The sequence below is a fragment of the Lemur catta genome, chromosome 8 (genome assembly GCF_020740605.2).
Source record: "Lemur catta isolate mLemCat1 chromosome 8, mLemCat1.pri, whole genome shotgun sequence".
Lineage (NCBI taxonomy): Eukaryota > Metazoa > Chordata > Mammalia > Primates > Lemuridae > Lemur > Lemur catta.
The window spans coordinates 64,231,403-64,257,992 of NC_059135.1; the positions used below are offsets into that span (position 1 = coordinate 64,231,403).

General features: G+C 38.8%; 1 protein-coding gene across 3 annotated transcripts in view; it reads left to right on the forward strand.

The window, feature by feature from the left end:
• Window positions 1-26,590, forward strand: part of LOC123643627 (CD302 antigen) — a 125,507-nt gene that overhangs the window by 80,342 nt on the left and 18,575 nt on the right. The window contains exons 32-35 of one of the 3 annotated variants that reach the window (XM_045559230.1): window positions 1,735-1,884; window positions 4,007-4,129; window positions 5,696-5,863; window positions 7,685-8,826. In XM_045559230.1, the coding sequence (XP_045415186.1) occupies window positions 1,735-1,884; window positions 4,007-4,129; window positions 5,696-5,863; window positions 7,685-7,863 (620 nt within the window). In that variant the 3' untranslated portion in view covers window positions 7,864-8,826. Of the gene's footprint in view, window positions 1-1,734; window positions 1,885-4,006; window positions 4,130-5,695; window positions 5,864-7,684; window positions 8,827-15,484; window positions 15,600-26,590 lie in introns of those variants that run through there. The other 2 variants (XM_045559232.1, XM_045559231.1) reach the window with 2 other exon arrangements.

Below are 26,590 nucleotides of genomic sequence, written 5' to 3' on the forward strand. Positions count from 1 at the left end.
TCAATTTTGTGAGACAAAAAAGTTCTGGAGATGGATAGTAGCGATGGTTATACAACAATGTGAATGTACTTAATGCTACTGAACTGTACACTTAAAAATAGTTAAGGTGGTAAATTTTGTGTTATGTGTATTTTACCACAATTAAATAATTGGATCTTCTTGAACAGAAATATAACACTTTCCACAAGGCAGGCCCTTGCAGGAGAAAAAAAAATTGTAAGAATTAGAAGCAAAACTTTATGAAGAACAAAAAGGGGGGGGGGGGGAATGTATGCAACCTAAGGCAGCCCAGTTGCAGACTGTACCAGAAATAAACAGACTTTGAAAATGAGGACTCTCATTCTCAGCACAAGAAGAGTTTGTTTTTTTAAGTCAAACCATTTGAAAAAGTCCACCAGTCCTGGCAATGCCATGGTAGCCAGTGTCCAACTTGTTTCGGATCAGCAGTTGATCCCACTGCAACAATGGAGTAGTCAGCAATATACCTCTGACAAACTATTTTCATAAGGTGGTAAAAGCAAGAACTTGCTGGTAACATCTGCTTCCACTAGAGGCATTAATGATGAGTTGTCAGAAGTTTCATAGACTTTATAGATGAATTTAGCAAATGAGTTTTGATCAGCAGCAACTGTGAAACTTATCCAGAAGTCCAACTGTTGAACTCAAGGAAGGCTTAGCACTCAAACTGGTAGCATTAGTAGGAAGAATGGAGGCAAAAATCAATCAAATAACTAATATTCAAAAAGATCAAGCTTGGCTTCTAACAAAACGTAAAGAAACAGAAGAAGGATTTAAGGGCCACCAAAAAGTCTCTTGGTGAAGAAGGAAATGCCAGTAGCCTTCTAGAAGCACAGAGACCGCAGATAGGAAGGACTCTACCAAATGGAGAAGAAAGCAGGAAGAGCCTTCCCTTGCTGAAGGCCATGCAGGCCATACCAAATACATTACAAAGCAATCATTTGGTTTGGGATTACTGTCTGTACCTCACCAACAGGACATTGTTGACAGCTTACTTTCCAGTTCTCATGCGCTCTTCCATTGGAATTAATAGCAGGCAGTAAAGGGCACAAGCTTCATTACACAGGCTGCTCCTTGTTACTCAGCACAATTGAAAAATTAAACAATTTAATTGGAAACAGGAGCATTTTTAACAGCTGAGAAGTCACCTCTACCCCCTTTTTTTTATTTGTTTGAGAGAGATTTTGCTGTGCTGATATATTGTGCTTTGTAAAACAAATTACCAACTTCTTATTAATACTTCTGAGTGTAATTTAAAAAAATAGTTCTTTATATGTCTCGGTAAAACTAGGTTTTTCCAAAATAAAAAAGAATCCAAGGAAAGAAAGAATTTTGATTATTATTTCAGAGTAGTTTCAGGCCTGCCTAGCCTGTCTTTGCTTCTTTTCCTACTCCATTTTTCTAGTGGTTTTTATTTTAGTCAGAGTCTTAGAGGGCTAAGTAATTTCCTCTTCTACTGTCTAAGTTTTTAAAATGGTATTCCAAAAAGCTAATTAGAATGTATATTTATGGCGTTTAGGCTGTGGCTTTCTCTGGTATGTGTGTTGAGTTAAATGCTTCTTGTTTTTTTTTTTTTTCTTCCTCGACACAAGGAAACAAGAGTTAAATGCTTCTTATCCATAAACACAACAGTTTCAAACGGGGACATATGATGGGATTTAAAAGGCAGGCAGGTTTTTCTGTGCATTATTACAACTGTGTCTAACATTTTTATAGCTAAAGAGCTGTCCCCCTATAAATACTCATCACGATGCCCAGCAGCAAAAGGCAATGGGTCACGGTGGATCCGGTATGGGGATCACTGCTACATGTCTGACCATGCATTGCACAGTTTCTCAGAGGCCAAAGAGTTGTGTCCAAAACTTGGTGAGTTAAAATTTGATGATTTCCTTTGATTCAATAATTTAATTCTTAGAAATTTTTCTTAAGGACATAATTCGAAGTAATGATTATATTTTTAAAAATATTTTAAAGCACTTAGCATTTATAATAGCATTATAACCTAATTGCCCAGTGGTAGGGAAACAGTTAAGTATTCTATGATATAGAATCTCAATGGAATATTGGAATAACCATTAAAAATTATCAGTGTAAGAATAAGTACATGGAAAATAAAAATAAGTAGGAAGAAGTAGAATAAAAATTGCTAAGTGAACTGTTAAAAATACTGACAAATGAAACAGTTTTAAATATAGTTCTATATGCTTAGATGAAGGGATTAAGAGGTAAAAATGTATGCAAAGTTGGCTAAACAGTAAATATAAATTACAGACTTTCCATTACTTTGTTATTAATAAGTAAGATTAGCCTGACCAGGGGAACAAAATCAAAGCCACATGGGTTGTTCATTCATTCTGCAATAGGATTGGCCCAGATCCAGGGCTTTTTGTCTTCAGATTTGGCTGTTTTTGAAAGAGCAGCAATGATTGGCTCTCTCTCATGACAATTTAGTCTACAGTCAAACTGTAAAATGACTTCTAGGGAGACAACGTAGAGTATTTCAAAGACCAAAACTGTTCATCTGCATCTTGGGTAGCAATTTAGCCAGGCAGATAGCACTTATCTAATGTATTTTGCTAACTATTGTGGAGATGCTTGACTGATTTAAAACTTTTCTGGTTACTAGAAACTTTTGTGTGAGAACTGTTGTGTGTTATACATGTATATACTTGATGGGAACTACTGTAAACTATATGTATGTTCTGAAAGTCAGGAGCCTCTTTCTCCTAAAGGAGAAAATAGAAGGTTTACTGTCAATATAGTGCATGGGTTAAGCACTGAAGCCATTGGGGCAGACAGATCTGGGTTCAAGCCCAACTCCTACACATACTAGCTAAGAGATATTGTAGAAGTGATGTCATTGTTTCTCTTTTCTCATCTGAACAGTGAGAATGAAAATAGGACTTACTTCATAGGCTGGTACAGGTTGAGCTGTAGCAATGGATGAAATGAGATGATATATACAAATGTGGCACAGTGCCTTGCAAGTAGTGAGTTCTCAAAACTCGTATTATTAGAAAGATTGAGATTGGCTTTCTAATTCTATAACTAGCTAGCTGTGTAACCTGAACAATTTTCTTAATCTTCTTGAGCCTCAGTTTCCTCATGTGTAAAACAGTGATAACTCCTTCCTGTACCAGGTTGTATAATATTAAACAAGGTAACGTATAAAGTACCTGCGCACTGTGGTGTTCTATAAAGGAATAAAGGCTTTCCTTTGTCCCTCTTAAAATACGCTCCACCACAAAAGAAATGCTTTACTTAAAGTAGGGATAGGCTTGTTGCTGTTGAAGACTATTTGATTTCATTTGGGATTGATTTTCAAGTCTAGTTATTATTTTATTTCTATCCCTTCTTTCCTTGCTGCTGGTAATAACACTATTTTCTCTGTGAGTTTAGGGGTACCTACCAAACTTCAAGAATACTCATTCAATTCCATACTATTTTGTTTTAGAAACTTATAATGGGCATGACCAAGCACATTTATTTATAAAATATTAAAGGGAGGATTAATGTTCCCCAATCTCAAGTATATTCACTTTTACTTTCATTTTAATAGAAGCAAGTTTAAAGCTGAGTTATTTATACAAAAAAAGTTGTTGAGGAGAACATGCTAAAAATCTATATGGGGAACACATTTCTAACATCACATACCCCAGTTATTATGACTAACTGTTCAAACACAAAGGTCTCACTAGTTAGGCAGTTCCAAGGTCAAAAAATATTGCCAGATAAATATTTGAAGAATCATGGAATTTCTATATTTCAATCTAGAAATGTTTCTAACTTTTTTGGAAGCTTTTATTTTTTGGAAGTACTGTTAAAATTTTGACATAAATACCAGTTTTTAAAAACAGTCTCTGTGTAAAGCTTGAATTTCTCAATGATCTTGTTCATGATAGATTTTTTTTTTAATGGCTAGTTCAGAATAAACTACTTCTCTAGTATGCATAAAGGTAATTGGTTGGGGGTTTGTTTTTTTCAACAGATCATTCTGCAAATATCGTTTCCATAAAAGATGAAGGTGAGAATAAATTTGTGAGCAGACTGATGAGGGAAAATAATAATATCACCATGAGAGTTTGGCTTGGATTATCTCAACATTCTGTCTGTAAGTAACACAATTTTGTGTGCAAAGAGAGTTCTAACTTGTCCTAAATACCATTCCTCAGCCTTGCTAAAGGATGTTAAGTGGTGGCTAAGTCAAATGCTTCTTATTGATAAATAAACTAGATCCGCTTGCTGTTCTGGAGGCTTCAAAATTTTGAATGAATATATATCTTCTATGATAGAAACCACTAATGAAATAGAAAAACAGATTAAATCAGCTGGAATTATTCTACAGGCTTATTTCTAAGATCCTTGGATGAATATCAGGATTTTTTTTTTCTCCTACAGCAATGTCTGTGTCCCCAGTGTCCTACAAGGAACCTGTGACTTACTTCCCTAAGACTTCTAGTTCCAATCATCACATGCTTTTGCAGTTTATTATCCTGTTATTCAGAAACTTATCTTCTTGCAATTCTCTTCACTCTTTGGATATTTTTACCATGGATTAAAATTAAGTCTTAATAGTGATTTTTTTTTCAAATAGCTTAGTAAAACTGCAGAGAATTCATTCAAAGAGAATTTGTGGAAGAATTTTTCAATAAGAAATAATACGTATGAGGTTTGAGTGAACTTGGAATTGATAAAGAATGAATTAATGCAAATTTGGGAGAGGAATAGGAAGTGTGTTTCACATTTTATGCAAAATTGACTTTTAAATTATTAAAATAAATATGAATTCTAAAATGTTAAGTACTTGTCAAAAAAATAAATGGATTCAATGTTGGCCATTTCAGCTGGGCACGGTGGCTCATGCCTGTAATCCCAGCACTTTGGAAGGCTGAGTTGGGATCACTTGAGGCCAGGAGTTCAAGACCAGCCTTAGCAACATAGTGAGACCCTGTCCCTACAAAAACTTTAAAAAATTAGCCAGGCATGGTGGTGCATGCCTGTAGTCCCAGCTACTCAGGAGGCTGAGGCAGGAGGATTGCTTGAGCCTAAGTGTTGGAAGCTGCAGTGAGCTATGATGGTACCCACTGCACTCCAGTCTGGCAACAGAGTGAGACCCTGTCTCAAAACAAAATAAAACAAACCAAAGTTAACCATCTTAACTGTATATTGTGTTTACACTATCACCACAAGGTGGAGCCCCCTCAGCTGGGAAACAAAAATGGAGTCATGGTGGTGGAGGTGGGGGAGGCAACTTTCTGGACCCTTCCTCTTCCACCAGCATATCTTTAATGATGTGAGTTCTTTAAATTGGTGGAGAGAGGATATGAGTCCTTAGAAATCTATCCCTCACACAATAAATGTGCAAACATTCTGCATTTTAATCAAAATACTACATTCTGTATCAGTGCTACCCAACAGAACTTTCTACAAAGATGAAAATGTTCTATATTTGCACTGTCCAATATAGTAGTCACTAGGTACATGTGGCTATGGAGCACTTGAAATGTGACTAGTGCAACTGAAGTGCAACTGATTTCAATTTTTTTTCATTCTTAATGAATTTCATTTTAAAAAGTGGCTATCACATTGTACAGCACAGTTCTAATGAGTTATATGAACTACATGCTTTTGACTTTTAGTGGCAATAAATATCGGTACATGTAATTTCTTTCTTCAGACCAGTCTTGGAGTTGGTTAGATGGATCAGAAATGAAATTTGTCAAATGGGAAAATAAGAGTAAGAGTGGCAATGGAAAATGTAGCATTTTGTTAGCTTCAAATGAAACTTGGAGAAAAGTTGAATGTACACATGGGTTTGGAAGAGTTGTCTGCAAAGTTCCTCTGGGTAAGTGTGTAACCTGTCCTTAAGGAAACTTTTTTTCAGAACAGGTAAGGAAATAAATATACAGTCCAATTATATGCAAAGTTTTGTACTTGGTCCTGAAGTATTTAGTCCTTAAAATATATCCAAAAATCTTGATTAAGTCACAGAGATTTTTCCCCTGAAAAAATAGATTACAAGAGATAATAAAGGCACAAGATGTCTAGGGCTCCCAAATGAAACTATTAAACAGTCTAAACTTTATATAATTCTTTTCTAAGAAAAATGGAAGCTGCCAGAGTATTAGGGAGATAATTTCTTTGAAAATGGTCTTAAGATGTATTTTATTCTACGGTTTGAATATGTAAAAGCTTAAAGGACTATTTCTGTAGTTAATTTGCTTCCTTTCTTCCCATTCCTATAAAACTCATGATTAATTTTAAAATGATGTAAAACTAGATTTAATTACTAAAAATGTTCAGGGTATCTGTATGAAATCATAATTTTAACTTGTGTTTCATCATGAATTGATACATAAAATAACCATAAAAATATTATCTTAACTTCATTTCTGAAGAAAGGGTTCTAAATTTTTCACAAAAACATTTTTAAAGATCTAGCATAAAAATTTCCATTTTGGTGTATAAATATTAAAGATAAAACTCCAATTCTAAGTAACCAATATCTATATATACTTGCATTGACTCAGCAAATATTTAGAGTGTCTACTATATGTCACTTGTGCCCTGCTCTATGTCTGGGATACTCCTGTGACCAAAACAGATAAGGTACCTGTTCTCACAGAGATTACAATGTACTGAGGAAAGATAAACAGGTCAATTTTTGAAAGAGAGGAAAATATCAAAGAATTGTAAACTCTATGTGATTGAAAATAGGTGGCTAGCTACTCTAGGTTAGGTTATCAGGTATAACGTCTAAGAGCAGGAGACACGGAAGCTGAGATCTAAAAAATTAGCCAACCAAAGATCAGGGGAAAAGGTATAGTAGGTGGGGGTACCAACTGGGGCAAAGAGCCTAAGGCAGAATGAGCTGGCTGTGTGCTCCAGGAAGAGCTGGAAGGTAGGCAGGTGCTTTGGAAGCAAGGATGAAGAGTTCCTGCTCTATTCTGAATGGAATGGAAAGCAACTGGAAGATTTTAGGGGGTAGGTGGGAGCAGGTTTAGGGTGGTGTAAATCAGGAGTTCTGTGTTGGCCATTTTGAGTTGTCCATCTGGAGATGAGATAACTGTATGGAAATGTCTAGTATGCAGTTGGACATATGAGCGAGAAGGAGAGTCAGCATAGGAATGATATTTAAAGGTGTGGGACACAATGAATCCCTTTGGGCAGCATGCAGAGAAGAGGCCTGGGACAGCAGTTGAAGTTGAATAGGCACTAAATGAGGTCATCTCAGAGCCTTAAATCATTTTAAAGCAAATAATGCTTTATTTGGCCCCAGGTAAGTCAAACACAAAAATTTACAGCTTTTAGCAATTTGCTATCAAAGTAGGATAATATACAGGTAGTGATGTCTTCCTAAAAGGGTGTTAGGAAGGGAAAGTGAGAATAATCAAAGTGCTTCTAATTTCTTTGGAAGAAAATTCCTACAGCCATGAAGAGGATTTGAATGAAAAGGAAAAAACCTAAATTTGAAAAGAAAGCATTTAAGGGTTTGATGATCAGTTTGAATTCTGTGTTAATGCTATGCAACAATCATGTATTTATTGTATCTATAATGTACACAGTTTATGGGCTTACATATGTGACACATACCTGAATGTATAAAATTAATAATAATGATCACTTTTGTATTCTGTCCTCCAATGGCAAACTTTTTCTATTCCAGGCCCTGATTACAGAGGAATAGCTATAGCAATTGCAGTGCTAAGTGTCTTAGCTCTCATCAGCGTACTCATCTGGTTCTTCTTCCAAAAGAATCGTTTCCACTGGGCACGCTTCTCATCAGTTCATTACAAACAAGGAGTGAATGAAGATGAGATTATGCTTCCTTCCTTCCATGACTAAATTATTCTAAAAGTTTGCTAATTTGCACTAATGTGTTAGGAGAAATGAGCCACTTAAAATTTTCCCAATGTCAGTATTTACTCTGTTCCAAAATAGAAGTCTTAAGTACTTTTTCAGTTGCTTAGGTCTTAGGCATATGCTGGTATCCACAATCAATTGCCCACTAAATGCCATATTTATAACTCTAGTTAATAGAACAGAGAGGAACTTGAAGCTGAAACTGAAGTCCAAATTGTTTGTAGGGTAATAATTTTAATGTGCATTTTCTCTGTAGGAATATGGTTGATAACTAAGATATATATTTTTTAATGGAATTTTTAACAAAATGTCTTAGAAAATTAAAATTACTTTTCACACGTACACTTTTAATTTTTAAAAGCACCCAGCCAAATGCAAAATTAGTACCTCAAGGTAAAAACCCAACTGTAAATAGTATCAACGTTGTTTCAAAATAGCCCTTTGTAGCATTTGGGAAAAATTATTAAACAATGAGATATGCTTACTTTTTATACAGCAAAATGATGCCTCTTGGCAAGATGCTTCTGATAGTATTCCAAAGATATTTCATACTAATATTATTTAAATTCAAAGGTGTTTTTCCTGTTCATAAAACAATGGCTGTTAAAGATTTAGCACTTAACATTTTCTAAAGTGTGGGGATGTTATTTTTAGATTGATTAGGTACCCTGATGCAGTATGTTTTCTCTTTTCTGATGCAGTACATATAACTGCTTCCTTTTTAAAGGGAATCAAGACGGCTTGAAAATTTTACAATTTATATACTTCACATAACATGTCAACTTTTGACTAAGAATTTTTTATTATTTGTTACCTTTTTACATGAGCTAAACGAAGAAGGGATCCATGAAGGAAATTATATAACCTGCTTTTGTAAAAATAAGGATTTTTTAATGAAACTCTAAACCTTGTAATTACTATTAAAATGTTTAAAATTATGAATGATTAAGGAAATATTGTTTTGTGGTTATCATGTAAAATTTTTACACCTAGAATATGTTTTTAATAATAGCATCCACTAGACATGGTGGATGTTTTATTTAGCATTTAACATATTTATACTTTAGGGTATTTTGGTATAAAATCCATAGATTTATTTTAAATTCATAGTGTTTATACTATAATAAAGTTGTAAATAATTTTTCTAAGATAGTTTTAATATAGTTTATAGTTATCCCAGAATATTTTTTATCAAATTTGTACGACTAGTTCTCTTGTCCTATGATGTGTACAATTTTAATCATTAAGATTTTCCTCGGCCCGGTGGCTCACGCCTGTAATCCTAGCACTCTGGGAGGCTGAGGCGGGTAGATTGCTCGAGGTCAGGAGTTCGAGACCAGCCTCAGCAAGAGCGAGACCCCCGTTTCTACTAAAAATAGAAAGAAATTATCTGGCCAACTAAAATATATATATAGAAAAAATTAGCCGGGCATGGTGGCGCATGCTTGTAGTCCCAGCTACTCGGGAGGCTGAGGCAGTAGGATCGCTTAAGCCCAGGAGTTTGAGGTTGCTGTGAGCTAGGCTGACGCCATGGCACTCACTCTAGCCCGGGCAACAGAACGAGACTCTGTCTCAAAAAAAAAAAAAAAAAAGATTTTCCTCGAAGAACTGAACCAACTTAATGTGAAAATTACGACTGTATATAGTGGTGATGTCATAATAAAGTTGCTTTGTTTTAAGTAAAATGTTGGCATTAATCCTTGTTGAAAGGAAAATATTTGTAGATTGGGCTTTATTATGTTAGTCATATAGCATGACAGGAAATAAAGTGTCCAGCTATTATAAATTGAGGCATTCTTTAAGAGATTTTGGGTGCCTTTTTTAAAGGATAAATACAAGCATTCCTACATTTCTGAATGTTTGATTTTAGTCTCCTTTTCAGATTCCTCTTGCTCAGTGTGTCTTTTGACTAGCAGGATCAGCAGGGATTCTATCTGTGTTCCACTTACTTCTCATTCTTTGTGCTCCCCTTGGGAGAGCCTGTCCAGCCCTTCCCCTATAACAACCATTTCTAAGCTAATAGTTCAAACATATAGTTCCAGGTTCATATTTCCAGCCACCTACTGGACAAGCTATGTGAAAGTCCTCAACATGTCCAGAAACACCTATATATTTCTTGTTGTGTTTTGTTTGTTTTTGTTTTTTTGAGACAAGGTTTCACTCTGTCACCCAGGCTGTAGTGCAGTGGTGTCATCATAGCTCACCGCAATCTTGAATTCCTGGGTTCAAGCGATCCTCCTGTTCAGCCTCCCAAAGTGGTGGAATTATAGGCATGAGCCAGCACACCGGGCATAGAACTGCCCATGTTGTTTTTCCTTCCTCATCTCCCTGTTCCAAATATTTCAGAAGAACTAAAGACAGACAGCTCATTCCAGTCTTCTCTAACTAACCCAACCATCACATGTGGACTGATAAAATTGATCTCTTAAAACCAGGCACCTAAAAAAGCAAGTACATAGATGTAATGATGAAGTATTAGGGGACAAACAAACATACAAGTGATACCAATAATCATCCCCTTCTTCTTCCTCCCCCCATACACAGCATGTTCCCATCCCTGATCCTAGGGCAAGATATTGTCATTATCTAAAAATTTTCCCCTGCAAATGGTTGCTGTAGTTTTAGTAACCCCCAATCCTTCTATCTCTGCTGAGATTTTTCTGGAGAAAGTCAGAGGTTCAGATTCCTTTATCTTAGTCTCATTCAATCCTAAAACCCTCTTGGAGAAGCAAAGACCCAATTTTTATAATTGCATAATTAGTTCAACAATTTTATTGTGCTTAAGAAGACAAATTTTAACTAGTTCTCAAAAACTTTATTTTACTAGACCTCATGATGTGTGCAGTTACCTTCACTTCCCTATATATTCTAAATTAAAACAGTCTCACTATATCTACGTCTCAACAAATTTAGTGTACGTGTATTTCTCTTTTTTCCTGAGCTAAATTAATCACAAGCAGAACTTGAGAAACTTCCTTGCCATTCCTCTACTCAGTTTTTTTTCTTATATTCTTTTTCAATTAATATGAAAAAACCATAAAACCATACTCCTGGTCTCACAAGCTAGAAACCCAGAAGTCATTTTCAAGTCCTGTCCTTCTCATGTCCCTAATCTAATGATTCTGTCAATTTTACCTCAGAATTCTCACAAAGCAGGCTATCTCCATTGTCAACTGGATTATTTCAGGTCTTTATGGTTTTTTTCCTCCTGAATTATTTACACCAGCCTCTTCACTGATCTCCCTCATCAGCCTTTTCCCTTCATCCTAGTTTCACCACACCTGGGCCTGGAGAAGCTGAAATACACAGAGTAGGACTCACCCTCTGTTTTGGTCTAAAGTTATCTAGGCCTAACACCTCAGGCCAAAGGGCTGCCCAGCAATGCCAAGCCCAGGGACCTTTCCCGGGGACCTTACATCAGTCCTGAGAAGGCTGGGGTCTTAGTTCCCTGGCCAAATACCCTTTTAATACAATGTAGGATCAAGTCAATATTGATCCACTTGCTAAACAATGCAGAGGGAGAGTCAGAAAAAAGTGGATTCTAGGAAGTAGGAAATTAAAGATGGTCTTAGCCAATGGGAATGCAGCAGAGTGCTTGAGCCATAATCCAGATGGGAGTGAGCTGAAAAGTTAAAGGGAAATTAGGGAATGGGGAACATTAGATTTTGAGAAGTATATTGTGGATGGAAAGGAGAGGGATTGGGCCATAGCTAGAGGGATAAGAAGGATGGAAGATTTTTTTTCCAAAGGAGGGTGGGGGAAGAGATTCACAGGTTTAGAAGGTGAGAGGAAAAACAAAAATAAAAACCGGGGACACAGAGAAGTTGATGATGCAGGGGAAAGAGAGCAAGTCATTAGTGGCAGGAGATCTCAGAGAAGATGAGATGAAAGGGGCCATTCCAAGCAGAAAGAGGAATTAGGTGTGGATGGGATGGGGGAAGCATGCCTTTCTCTGAGGCCACAAGTGAAGACCTGCAGATCATCATTTGGAGACGTTTTGAAGCTCAGGTGTACCTGATGCCTTCCACTTTCTTGTTGAGTACTGGAAGGCAAAGTCTTCTGCTAAGAAAGGCAGGGGTAGCAGATGGGGCCCTAACTTGAACAGAATAATAAAAAATTGAAATACCTAATGAGAGCAATAGGAGAGGACCAATGACCAAGGTAAAATAAAATATAAGGATTGCAGAAGAGGCATACAGGCCCCAAATGAAATTAAAAGCCATAGGTTTTTAATGACAACCATCAGGAAAATTGATTGATTTCCTCTACCTGTCCTCAGTTACTTCAGTGAAGTTGAGGAAAAGGAGACCCCAGGTTCAGAGTTGGCCAGGCAAGTGTACCAGAGGAATAAGGAGAACAGAAGTTATGGTGTCCAGGCTGGATGGATAAGGGAGAAATAAAAGGCTGAGAAAAATGAGGTCAAAGAGGAGGTAAGATGAAGTGAGAAAGAAGGAAAAATTAAAGATATGAGGTATGACTGGAGAGCAAGACTTCTTAGTGAGAGATTTTAGTAAAATAGCACATTATCTCACATAAAGGCAGGAAGTAGTCTGTTTTATTATATTAGCAAAGAAAATGAGGCAATGTGCACCAGAGTTAACAATGGAAAAAATATACCTTTCCTTAGTTCAAATGACTTAGAAAAATAACGTTAAAATGGATTATTTGCCTAAATTAGATCGATTCATTAGGATGTCAATTCTATTGTAAATCTAACCAGTATTTGAAAATTAGTTTAATACAAGGTTACCACATTGATAAAATATACTTTGGTGCCTGAGGTGGGGCAGTAGAGAACTTTTTCAATTGCATGATTGCATAGAACTGTTCACTTTACTAGTGCAATTAGCAGTGCAAGAGTCCAGAATCAAGATGTGTCAATATTTAAATGTACAGTACCTTTGGAAGGATTCAGTTTGGGTTTGGTAGATAACAAACCCATTATTGACAGCTTGAGAAGAATCGAAATAAGGAAGTTGAGCGAGACCTTGATACTTTGTCAAAGGGAGTGAACCTGGAATGGGTGAGAGAGACCAACACAAGACCTGGCTTCTGGTTCATTTTTTGGCATTCACTGTGTGCCCATGGGTAAGTCACATCCCTTCTCTGGGTCTCGATTTCCTCGTCAGTAAATAAAGATGGTCCCTACCACCTCTAACTCTCCATAACTCTCCTTATTGACCCCTTCATCAAATTTCCTTGGTGTAATCACTTCATTTCAGACTAGACTATCAGAACATGGAAAGGGTCAGAAAGAATTGGAAAGAGTTAGACTTGATTTTTTAAAAATAGATTTTTTGAGCAGTTTTAGGTTTATAGAAAAATTGAGCAGAAAGTATAGAGTTCTCATATACCTCCTTACACACAGCTTCCCCAATTATTAACATCTTGCAATAAGTAGTACATTTGTTACAATTGATGAGCCAATATTGATACTTTTAAAAAAATTATTTTTAATTATTATGGGTACATAATAGTTGTATATATTTATAGGGTTCGTGTGATGTTTTTGATACAGGCATACAATGTGAATTAATCAAATCAGGGCATTATTGATACATTATTATTAACTAAAGTCCATAGGGCTTATCTTTGTTTTACACATTCCATAGATTTTGACAAATGTAAAATGATATGCATCTACCATTACAGTATCATACAGAATAATTTCACAGCTCTAAAAATCCTTTGAGCTCCACTTATTCATCCCTTTCTTCTTCTCTGTCTCCCAACCCCAACCCCTGGCATGACTTACCTTTTTACTATCTCCATAGTTTTGTCTAAAATTCATATAGTTGGAATCACATAGTATGTAGCCTTTCCAGATTGGCTTCTTTCCCTTAGCAATACATACTTAAGCTTCCCCCGGATCTTTTCATGGCTTTATAGCTCTTTTCTTTTTAGCACTGAAAAATATATCTTTTTTTTTTAATAGCGACAGGGTCTCACTCTGTTGCCCAGGCTGGAGTGCAGTGGCACAATCATAGCTCACTGCAGCCTTGAACTCCTGAGAACAAGTGATCCTCCCACCTCAGCTTGCCAAACAGCTGAGACTACAGTCATGAGTCACCATGCCCTGCCTGAATAATTTCATTGTATGGACGTCCCACTGTTTATCCATTCACCTATTGGAGGACATTTTGGTTACTTCCAGATTTGGGCAATTATGAAGCTGCTATAAACATTCATGTGCAGGCTTTTGTGTGTATGTTTTCAACTCATTTGGGTAAATACCAAGGAGTAAGAGTGCTAGATCATATGGTAAGAATATGTTTTAGTTTTGTAAGAAGCTTCCAAATTTTCTTCCAAAGTAGCTGTACCATTTTGCATTCCCACCCTAAGCAATGAACGAGAATCCTTGGTGCTTGACATCTTTGTCAGCATTTGGTGGTGTTGGGTGTTTTGAATTTTAGTAATTCTGATAGATGTGTAATGGTATTTCATTTTGGTTTTAATTTGTGATTCTCTAATGTCATATGATGTTGAGCATCTTTTTGTAAGCTTATTTACCATTATATATCTTCTTTGACGAGGTGACTCCAGATTATCTGCTCCTTTTTAAATTGGGTCATTCGTTTTCTTCTTCTTGTGTTGAGATTCAATTTTATAGGACTCTTTTGCCAATGATGTGAGGCTTAAACAGCCATCCTTGGCCCTGGCTTGTGTTGTTTGGCCCCAAAGGCCCTCACGGGTCAAGTTGTAATTGCACAATTTATGCACATATTATAGCAAGCATAGTTTAAGGACTCTTGACCCAGAAGCTAGTAAGAGAGAAAGGTTGTCTAAGAGACATAGTCCACTGGGAGGAGCCTTTGAAAAGATTTCTGGCCATTGGATCCAAAGGAGTAAGCTGACCGACACTACCTTAACCAAGAGGCCCAAGTTAACATCTCGAGTGATGAGACGTATTGGCATCGTGTCCCACGTGAGCAGGGCACTTCACTTCTGTGGTACACTTGCCCCCCAAAAGCATAACCTGAATCCAATCAGGAGGAAGTATCAGACAAACGGAAACTGAGGGACATTCTACAAAACGACTGGCCAGTACTCTTTCACCGTGTTTTGATCGTGAAAAACAAAGAATGGCAGAGGACTGTCCTAGATTGAAGGGGAGGAAGGAGACATGGCATCTCAATGCAATGTACAATCCTGATCGGGTCCTAGAACAGACAAAGACCATCGGAGGGACAATTGGCGAAATGTGGTAAGTGCTGTAGCTTAGCTAGTAGTTTTATACCAGTGTTAATTTCCGGGATTTGATCATTGTGCTGGAATTATGTAAGATGTTAATATTTAGGGAAGTGGGCCGAACGGTTACAGAAATTTTTTGTACTATTTTTGCAACATTTTCAAAAGTCTGAAATTAGTTCAAATGAAAAGTAAAACAAAATTGAAGAGAGAAGTTTCCAGAAGGCAGCGCGCCAGGCCCCTCCGCGGGATCCGAGCGGCCCGCGTCCGCGCTGGGCGGGACCCCTCCGCTCCCCTCCCCTCCTCTCCCCCCTCCGCCCTCCGCCCTGCGCCCTGCGCCCTGCGCCCTCCGCCCGGCCGGGCCCCCGCGGTGGGAGGGGTCGGGCCCGGCGCTCGGCTCTTCCGAGAGGCGCCTCCCCCGCGCCGCGCCGGCTCGCCCGTCGCCTGCCGCCCGCCCGCCGTCATGCCGCGGGCCGCGCTGCCCACGCTCCTGCTGCCGCTGCTGGGCCTCGCCGCTGCCACGGTCGCCGGTAAGCTGCCTCGTGCCGCGCCCCCCCTCGGCCTGAGCCCGACCACGAGCCACCGCCCTCGCCCCCTGCCCGGCCCAGGCGTCCCCCCCCCCCCCGGCCCACCCGAGGGCGGCCGGGAGACGCTGCACCCTGGCCGGGCACCTCGCCCTTCCCTGCACGTCCATCCCGTGCGCCCCCGTGGGGCTTGGGGGCTGGTCACCCCCCACCCTCTTTTCCCGGTTCAGTGGGCTCCGAGAGCGCCCTCGGGAAGGGGGGTGGCCGAGGACTAGAGGGGGCCGTCTCTCTTTCACCCTGCGACATCCTCAGCGCAGACCCCACTCCCCGGGAAGGGACCCCCAAATGGGTCCGACTGACCGAAGAGCAGGGGACTTAGAGTCCCACCACGGGCGTAGTTTCGGGGCCATTGGGGGCTGACATGAGAAGCGGGGAGGTTGGCAGCAGAGATTTCCCCAGCTGGTGCGCAGCCCGGGAGGGGCGTGCAGGGGGCGGGCGCGGGGGGCTGGAAGAGCCAGGCCCTCTTTTGCAAGAGGCGTTGTTTGTCCAGTTGGTTGGTGTTCAAGTTGTTGAAACAGGAAAACCGTTCAGCCAAATAACCCCTGGATCCAAGAGGAACGTGAACAGGCGAAGCTTGGATTCCACTTCCATCGTGGGATTTAAAAATGTTTTTCTAGTCTGCTGTGGTGCAAGTGACATCTGACAAATTACACAGGATTAGTCATTTCCAAAATGACTCCTGAGGAAAATACACAATTCTATTGACTATGTGTTTTTTAAAAAAACGACAAAAAAAAAAAAAAAAGTTTTCCACACAGCATGTCAAAAATGTGTTGATGGGGAAACTCAGGGGAAGAAAGACTTCCAAAAACACTATTGATTCAACAATTCCAGGAATTAAAGAGCAAAATAAACAAGAACTAAAGGAATACTTGTGTGGGCTTCAATAAAATGATTATGCAAGAGATCCCCGCCCCCCCCCCCGAATTTCACTGCCTTTTAATGATAAGTTCCCTTTCAAAGCCTGCTGACAGGCAGGAATATTTTAAAGGACATCAGTGTTGGAGGCAGCAGCATACTAAGCAGCTCAGAACTTGCCTACAAACTCAAGGCCCCTTTCCCGAAAGCTTTTGTGGACCAGCATTTATGACCAGTTATGCCATCTGCTGCCTATCAAAGGAGCAGAAACAAGATGTGCTGATTTTCACACTGTTCAGACTAAGAACATTAATTTTGTCTAAGACAGGGCTAGACTGTTTCTGAACCTTCCTTATGCACACCCTCATTATGTGAGCCAATAACATCTGGACTCCCATTTAACCTTCCCTCTACGCTGCCATGCATGTGTACTTTAGGCTAGTTGAATTTTCTTGTCAGATTTTATAAGAGATCAGTTTCCAGATTTTGGTATCTCTCTCATTCAGAGAAGTTTTGACCAGCAATAGAGGACAGACTTTTCTTTGGAAAGTTTTGTTCTTTTATAAGTCCAGTTTGGATATAGGCTTTTCAAGAGCTTTAGAAGTACAAGTTGAATAAATTAATGTTGTTAATTAATCAGCTCCTCTCAGTCAGGAAGCTTTAAGGATTAACTTGGAAAGAGCTTGAGCTTTGGCCTTGTTAGTTACCCAATTTATCTGCACTTCAGTAAAATGGAGATAATACTTCCCTTACAGGGTTATTGTGAGCATTACTTGAGAATTCTATGTCTAGCACCTATTACAGGCATAGTAAATCTTGGTTTCCTTCCCTTTGTTCTCATCATACAAAATGAAGGGTAATTACTGCAACCAAAAAACATTATATGAATACCACCTTACTACGTGTGTTGAATGTTTGTGGTTACTGAGCACATTCATGTACGTAATGTTACAGGGCTGGAAAACTACTGTGTATGTTTTTCATCACAATACCTCACAGATCTCCTATCCAGACAAGATCAGCAGTCATGTTTGGCTTAGAACTAAATCAAGGAAGAGCTTGTTGATGGATGGGAGATATTAATAGAGGAGCTCCTATGGTATTGCATAAAGTATAAATTTAATGTTGAAATGGAAATCATTGTTATTCTGTTATTTTGGAGTTTATTAGTGAATGTGATCTTATCTTGTTCTTAGTTATTATCTTGAAAGTAACAATGGACAAAACATTCTTTAAATTCCTGAGTAAGGACCCATGGCATATCCTTTAAAAAGTTTTTCTGTCACGTTGTTTTTTGCACATAGTACATGATCAGTATGTGTTTATTGGCTCAGTGACTTCCCATGGCATGAGTGAAAATAAGCATAGTCAGAGTAAGTCCTCATTCTGTGGCCATGATGTGGATCAGAATCTAGGTTTCTAATTTTGAATTGCCATAGCCTACAAGCCTTAGATGAGGTGCCCCTGCCTTCCTCCCTGATGGCATCCTCTTCCCACCTTATCCTCTCTTTATCTTCCAACACCTGCTGGTTCTTCTGCACAGACCACCTCCTCCCAGTCCTTGGCATGGCTGCCCCCACCCCACCATTCAAATCTCTGTTCATATGTTACCTTCTGAGGCTTCCCTGAACACCTGAATTCTCTTTCATGTCCCATGTTTTAACTTTTTCAAAGCCTTTCTGAACGCGTCTTGTTTATTCATCTGTCTTCTTGCTTGTTACTTCTCTAACTGGAAGGAAGCTCCATAACAGCAGACATTTTAGTGTTTTATGGATTTTTGTTTTGATTTGTGTACCCAGTGTATTCTAATTTATAATCAAGGGATGAAGAAATTTAGGTGAATAATTTAATAAGTAGAGAGCATAATTGGATTGCAGTTTCTTTCAAATTATGTTACCTCTGCCATGAACTCGTCTCATAATTGAATGCAAAGCGTTAAATCCTCTTAATCTATTGATGCCACTTTTCCTGACCCTTGTGGCACAGTTATGTTTCAGGGGAAATTATTTCAGATTAAATATTAGAGTATTTTTATAGATTTTGAAATGCTAATGTTTATTTTTCTTGTGTTATTTCAAGACTTCTTTCGTAGTTGAGAAGATTTTAACAATTTGCTTATGTGTTGAAAACTGGCTTTACAACAGGGTTATCTTCCATAATTTTTCATTGTCCGTATCAAGTATTTTACTGCTTTTGTGGGTTATTTTAAATTTTGAGGGCAAGTCTTGAGACTGAATCTATGAAAAAATTGACCAGTGATGCCCAATGAGAAAGGTGCAGATTCACAATGGCACACTCCTTCTATGAATAAATGTCATGATAGTGCTTCTGAGGAGGGAGGCGATGGGAGAAGATGGAAGGGACATCTTGGAAGCTAAGTTGGGAAGGGTGATGTAGAGAAGAGATGGGGTGCCATAAATTTAATAAATAGCCCTCTTCTTCCTCTGTGTGTCTACCACAGTTGCCCCTGTGGAAGGTAAGTGACTGTAACTCATATCTTAATGGGAAAGGAGCAAAGGTCTTATTATTGACAAGGAAAAAGAAAAATAAAATTTTTGCCTTTTCTTTGTTAACATTTAGAACAAGTATGTCTTAAGGATCACTTCCTCTTATGCTGTGCCTGGTTGTTTTAAAAAAAATAAAAAAGGAGGAGGAGGAAAAGGAGAAGAATTTACAGAGGAACAGAGAGTTCTATTAGATTTGACTGGTAATACGAACTATTCCTGTGGATAGGACATTTTATTCTTTTAGCACATGGTAATTTTAGGCAGAGGATCTGTATGGAAACTTGGAGTTATGCTAAGTACAGCTTTTAAAATTTTCATCAGGCTCCTAAATTTCTGTGTATACTAAATTAATAGAGAGAATTATAAAATTATAAAATTCCCAAAGAGTCATTTAGGTGCATTATTAATAACAACCTATCTTTCAGGACTGCTCTGAAGAAATAAGGGTAATAGAAAGGCACTTTGAAGAGAGCTTAGTGGGCAGATTTTTAATTATAACAGGATTATAGCAAAGATTCTTAGCATTGAAGATGACTTAGGTTAGCCTTCTGCTCATGAGGTGCATGAACCTCAATAACTCTCCTCACAAGAGTTATGCAGCCACTATTTCAACATTGTTTTTCAACATATCCTTTGAGTAGTGCTTAAGACTTATTTCTGGAGCACACGTTTGGATCTATAGCATGAGAAGAGGGGTTCTGTGTTGAATTAACTGGAGTTACTGCTAATGCTGAAATGATCCTAAGGAGAAGGCAACTGAAAGCTTTGGGGAAGTGAGTCAATAGTCTGTTTTCTACTTTTCTGCATGCAGCCTTTTTTTTTTTTTTTTTTTTTTTTGGTATTATCATATTCAGATGCTCCTCAACTTATAATGGGGCTATGTCCTGATAAACCCATTGTAAAGTTGAAAAATAAGTCAACCATTGTAAGTTGGAGACCATCTCTGTATTGCTTATTTAATTATTCAACAGTGGTCTTTGAGTACCTCGTTATCATTATCATCATCATACTTACTCCCATTGCTGGGGCTTTGTCTGATCCGGATACCCACATGACTTTTTCCTCCAGTTCCTTCAGCTCTTCCTGTGTCACCTTTATAATGAGATCTTTCCTAGACACCTTTCTAAAATTGCAACCCTAGCCCTTACCCCACACTTGGGATCTTGCTTCTCTGTGTTTTGGGGGTTGTTTTGGTTTGCTTTGGAGATAGATCTCGCTATGTTGCCTAGGCTGGAGTGCAGCGGCTCTTCACAGGTGTGATCTTAGGGTACTATAGCCTTGAACTCCTGGCCTTAAGTGGTCCTCCCACCTCAGCCTCTGAGTAGCTGGGACTACAGGCATGCACCACTGCTCCTGGCTTCTCTGTTTTTTCTCCTTAGTGCTTATCAATATCTGTGATTGCCAGCCTCTAAGATGGCTCCCAAAGATTCTAACTTTCTGGTAGTCATACTCTTGTATAGTCCGCTCCCACATTGAATAGGGCTACCTGTAATAACTGTGATGGTTAATTTTGTGACATGATTTCCGGAGGTGTATGTGAGGGTGTCTCTGGAAGAGATTAGCATTTGAATCAGTAAGGCTGAGTAAAGAAGGTCCGCCATCATCAGTGTGGCTGGGTATTATCTGGAGAGCCTGGATAGAATGAAAAGGCTGAGGAAGGTAGAGTTCCCTCTCTCTGCTTGAGCCAAGACATCCATCTTCTCCTGCCCTGGGACATCAGAGCTCCTGGTTCTCTGGCCTTCAGACTCTGGGATTTACACCAGTGCTTTGCCGCCGCTGGTTCTCAGGCCTTTGTACCCAGACTGAATTACACCATCAGTTTTCTTGGTTCTCGAGCTTGCAGAGGGCAGATTGTGCAACTGCTCAGCCTTCATAACCATGTGAGCCAATTCCTATAATAAATCAATCCTCCCCTGCCCCCTCTCTGTCCTCTTGGTGGAAATATCTCCTATTGGTTCTGTTTCTCTGGAGAGCCCCAACACAATAACTAATAGGGTATTGTGGAGTAACGGAGTGTGACAATCAAGGCTGGATTATAAAAGGCATTGCACTTCTGCCTCGAAGGAGAACAGTCCTTTGAATCACTCACTCTGGGGGAAGCCACTAGCCATGTCATAAGGACCCTCAGGCATCTCTGCGGAGGAGTCTACGTGGTGAGGAAGTAAGGTGTCCTGCCCACAGTCAGCACCCACTTACCGTCCATATGAGTGAGCCTTCTTGAGGCTGACCCTCCAGCCCCGGTTCAGTTTTCAGATGGCTGCAGCCCTCGACAACAACTTGACTGTAACTTCATTAGAGACCCCAAGCCAGAATCACCGAGATAAGCAGCTGCTTCTGAATTCCTAACCCAGAGAAACTGTGTGAGATGATAAATGTTTCTTGCATTACACTGCTAATTTGTCACACAGCAATAGATCACTAATACCCCATCTAACATTATTTTCCTTATTTATCTTGCTTTTGTATGTTTGCCTCAATTAGAATATAAGCTCTAGGAAGGCAGGAATTTTTTTGCTTTTTGTTCACCGTGGAATCCCAAGCACCTAGAATGTTCTCACGATAACCCCCTCAGTTAGGTACTGTTACCATCCCCATTTTACAAATAAGGAAACTGAGGCATAGTACAGTTAAGTAACATATCTAAGATCATGTAATCAGAGCCCGCCCAACTTTTCTACACAGCCTAATGTGCTTAACCAGAGCCCTGCACCGCCCTACTTCTGTGCCCGCCATCCTGTGTTCTGTTCAAGACAATGGGATAGTTATTGAGAGCACGGTTACGTTTAAGACATGGTCTCTGCTGTCATGCTGTTAACAGTTCTTTTGGGAAAACAGGGTGTGTATCAGATCACCCACATATGGAGCAGGATTTGATGAGTGCCATATAAATGTACATAGGTAGGCCATCAAAGGCTAACACAGCCCCTTTTCCAAAGAAAAATGACTGCCCATAGTTCTTATTAATATATGCCTATGTCCCTATGATTTGCACCATATTATGCTCAACACCCTAGCCACGACTAATTGAAATAAGGATAATTTCCTAAATCAAAAGCTAACTATTCTAGGCTAGGCTGCAGCCCAAGATGGGAACAAGTATAAGAACTCTAAGCCCATTTGACTACTGAGATAGTATCCTCAGCTATCTCATTAGCTATGCATCCTCACGATAAATCCCTGTCATGTGGGGTGACCTGATCATGTCTTTAGTCCATGTAACCAGGAAAGCCCTCTCATGCAGAGTGTAGTGAAAAGTCCTGTGGAAATTCAGAAGAGTCAGAAGTTACAGGAAGATAAGGGATGGACGCTTCATGGAGAACTGACACGTGGCCTGCCACTGAAATAAGAATATACTTATAATTAGTGGTTTAGAAATCAGAGATCATTTTAATTTATGAAGTATAAGAACTACAAGTGTACTGGAAATTTTACTTGACTTCGGTATGGATTATATTTTTGTGAACTTATTTATACATGCTTTATTTCATATAAACAATATTTCAAAAATTATTCTCTTTTATATGTTCTTATTTGTTGTCAATAGAAAACACTGTTTGTAGCTTTGACTAGAAATAACACAAGAGGGCATTTATCAACACGTGGCTCAAGAATTTCCAATGATTTATAAAAATGTTTTGGGTGTCAAAAAACGTGGTGGTAATGGAGTCTGTTTCCATTTCAGTTTTCTTTTTTTAATTCCCTAAGGTGAAAGAAAAAGAGCACCAAAAGGAACCAGAAGAAAGCAGGGGTGGAGGAGAGAAGAAAAGGAATAATCAAAGCTTGCAATCTAGAGTGTCTACCCTTACAACTTTCAATTTGAGTTTCATTCTGGAAATGACTGCTCATTTTCTGCCTTTATATCCTAGCTCATTCATTCAGCGAATATTAGTGGAGTCCTTACTAGGTGCTGGTCACTGCTTTTATGTATTCCCTCTGCCTGGACTTTATTTTTCTTTTTCCTTTTCTGCATAGCGAACTCCTGTTTATCCTGTGTGATATAACTCAAATATTGTTTACTTATAAAGGATGGAATTCTGCTTCTGGCTATAATGGAGTGAGAGACTAACACTCCCACTAAGAGCAACTAGAAAATCTAGATAAAATTCCATAAGAATTGTGTTTGCAGGCATCAGAGAGCTGCTAAGGCAGTTTGCTGAGGTGAGCCCAACATCATGCGTGTTGCTTTTCTCCTAAAGACAGTTGCTAAAATCAGAGCAAAGTTGTGGCAGTCTCATGGTGTTAAGGAAACTAAAAATTTCAGTTTTCACTCACCAAAGAGGACACTCTAGTTACTATCCAGGCTTTCGACTGGGATCCATAGGCATTGGGCTTCACAAAGACTATAATACCTCCTCAAGTTGATTTAACCCTTGATTGTATTAAGGTGAATTTTGCTAGATGCCTATTAGGATTCTTTCTAGAGGAGGATGACATCATTTAGAGGCTCTATAATTTTTCTATATGGGAATTTGATACAAAGCTACCAGGCAGAACAAAAAACAGGCCCAAGGGAGTTGAGGGATGAGGAGGAGAAGCAGGGAACAGACTAATAGGTGGCCCAGAAATTAGAGTTATCTGAAATGGACTTTAACTGAGAAAGGTTCAGCAATATAGACAATAAGATTGAGAATTTCACCAGAGACTGAGAATCTATAAAAATATAAACAAATGGAAATTTTATAAACTGAAAAGTCACTGACATTATGAACTCAATAGATGGGTTTAACAGCATCAAGAACTGAAATTACCCCTACCCTCAGTGAAGTTGCAAATGAAGAGTACATTAGTAAACCAGAAGGAACAAGATTATGGTATGGAGAGCCAAAAGTATTAACAATAAGGAAAAGGGCAAAAGGGATATATAGGACACGGTAAAAAGGGTAACATATATGTAATTTGAGTCCCAAAAAGGGAGGAGAGAGAGAATAGAGCAGAAGTATCTTCTGAAGTGATAATGGCCAAGAACTTTTCAAAAATGGCCAATGAGAAAAGAAGTGCTTTGAATTTTTAGGATTAAAAAAAAATTAAGCATACCACTGTAAAACTGCTAACAACCAAAGACAAAGAAAATCTTGAAAGAAGGTGGGAAAAGCACATTACCATCCAAAGAGCAACAATGAGACAGACAGCTAACTTCTCAATAGAAAAGATGGAAGCCAGAACAACAAATTATAGTCATGTATTGCTTAATGACAGGGACACATTCTGAGAAATGCATCTTTAGGTGATTTTTGTCCTTATACAAACATCAAAAAGTATACTTGCATAAACCAAGATGGTATAGCCTACTACACACCTAGGCTATATATTATAGCCTGTTGCTCCTCAGCTACAGACCTGTAGAGCACGCTACTGGACTGAATACTGTAGGGAATTTTAGCACAGTGGTAAATATTTGTGTATCTAAACACAGAAAAGATGTGATAAAAATATAGCATTATAATCTTATGGGACTACTGTTGCATATGTGGTCTGTTATTGACTAAAATGTCCTTATATGGTACATAACTGTACAGCTTAAATGAAAGATAAGCTGCCATTGTAGTATTCCATATTTGCAAAAATATCCATCAAGCATGAGGGCAATAAAAAGACATTTATAGAATACCAAGAACTGAGGGACTTTCCAGTAGAGCTGGACTTAAAGACGAAAGGGATTTCTTCAGGCAAGTGGAAAATGATCTCAGTCAGTAACACAGAAATGCAAGGAGTGAAGAGCAACAGAAAGTGCACAAAAGGGGTTAGTGTTCTGTTTTTTCACTTTGCCGATTATTATATGGGTCTGTGTGCTTTATGAAAATTCACCAATCTGTATATTTATGGCTTGTGTGCATTGTATGTATGTTGTATTTCAATAAAAAGTTTACTTTTTAAAAAGTGTACCAGGAAAGGTACTAGAATTGGCAGCAAGGTCAATTCAGTTATATTTTAGGATTTTAGAAACTTCACATGCTTCAAGAAGGAAAGGAACCCACAGGCAGGGAAGTGTTTGAAGATGCTGAAGAGATAAATTAAGCTATTTAAGGATGAGGAAGAAGATTCATTCATTCAGCTACATATTTAAGACCCTATTATAGTCCAAGAGCTATGGGGTGTTAGGGATCCCAAAATGAGTAAGGCTCAGTCCCTATTTTCAAAGTGGTCACTGTCTGGGGGCAAAGTTAACAAGAATGACGATGGTTAACAAAAGCTATGTATTTTGAGTACTTTTCCTTGTACTAGGCACTGTGCTATGCTTTTTTGTAGCATCTTATCTAATGTTCACAACAATTCAGTAAGATAGATACTATTCCCTTTTTTCCTGAGGAAACACAGGAAATAATGTAAGTTGTCCAAAGTCTCACCACCAAGATAAAAACCCAAGTCTGTCTAACTTTAAGGCATGTTCCTCTGGTACTTTACACTGCTGTCAGATGGCAGCTCAGGAGAGAAAGAACTGTGTGGTGAAATAGCTTGCAAGAGTCAAAATAAATTCCAGTGGTGACGTCTTGGAGAAGGTGGTGGAGATAGATGGCCTGGACCTCAGAGGATAAACAGACACAGAATAATGTTTGATGGCCTAGAGTGGATTTGAAGAAATAAAAGCCTTTCCTCTGAGTAAAGACGAGACTTTGAAAGAAGGCAACAGAAATGTATAATGAACTTGAGATGGCTGAGTGCTGTTTCTCAAAAAAAGGATCTAGGGGTCTAGCTGTGCCATATGCAGACTTTCAACCAAATGCCTTGTTTTGAGGCCCTCTGAACCCTCCTCCTTAAAGGGATGTCTGGCATCTCCAATTCCTGAATCTTGCTGAACTTCCTTGCTGTTTAAATCTTGGGATCAATACTGTACATATAATCTTACAGCCAGATTTTTTATTTAATGTTTCATAATGAGCATTTTTCCAAAAAGTGCTTATTGCTAAAGCATCCCTATTCAACTATCTTCAAGCCACATAGTTGGAGAGTTCTAGATTCCTGCCAGAGTTTAAGCCAAGGTAGTCACACATGTAATTCACGTGCTTATCAAACAGCAGGAAGGAAAAAAACTTGTATATAAAATAAATTGTATCTTGGGACATCTACCCTCATCCCAGTACATCGTGGATGGTTTAACTACTAAAAGTGACAGCATGAGGCCAGAGAAAGCTCACATCTCACACATTGGAGTAATTTTCAGTAGCCCGTTACATTACTTAGGTTATTAGTGTAGTTGCTCTAACAGTGACCTGAATTAACAATGGCATAACAAGATAGAAGTTTTGCTCTTTCACTACTGTATCAGTGTGATATGACAGCGCCACCTGGGATCCTTCCGTCCTGTTGCTCTGTTATTCCTAGGGTGTTTCCACTGGCCACGTGATTAAAGATGGTTAATACAGTTTAGCCAGTGGGAAAGGGGAAGGTCAGACCTGCATGTTGAACATTTTACTTCTGCTTACACCTCATTATCCAGAAGTTATGAGAAGACTGGAAATAATCTAGTTTGGTAGCCATGTGCTCTGTGCTGTATAAGAAACTGAGGTCAGTACTGGGGACAGCTAATGGTCTCTGCCATATTCTGAGTTTAGTAAAATCAAGAGTGTTGAATTA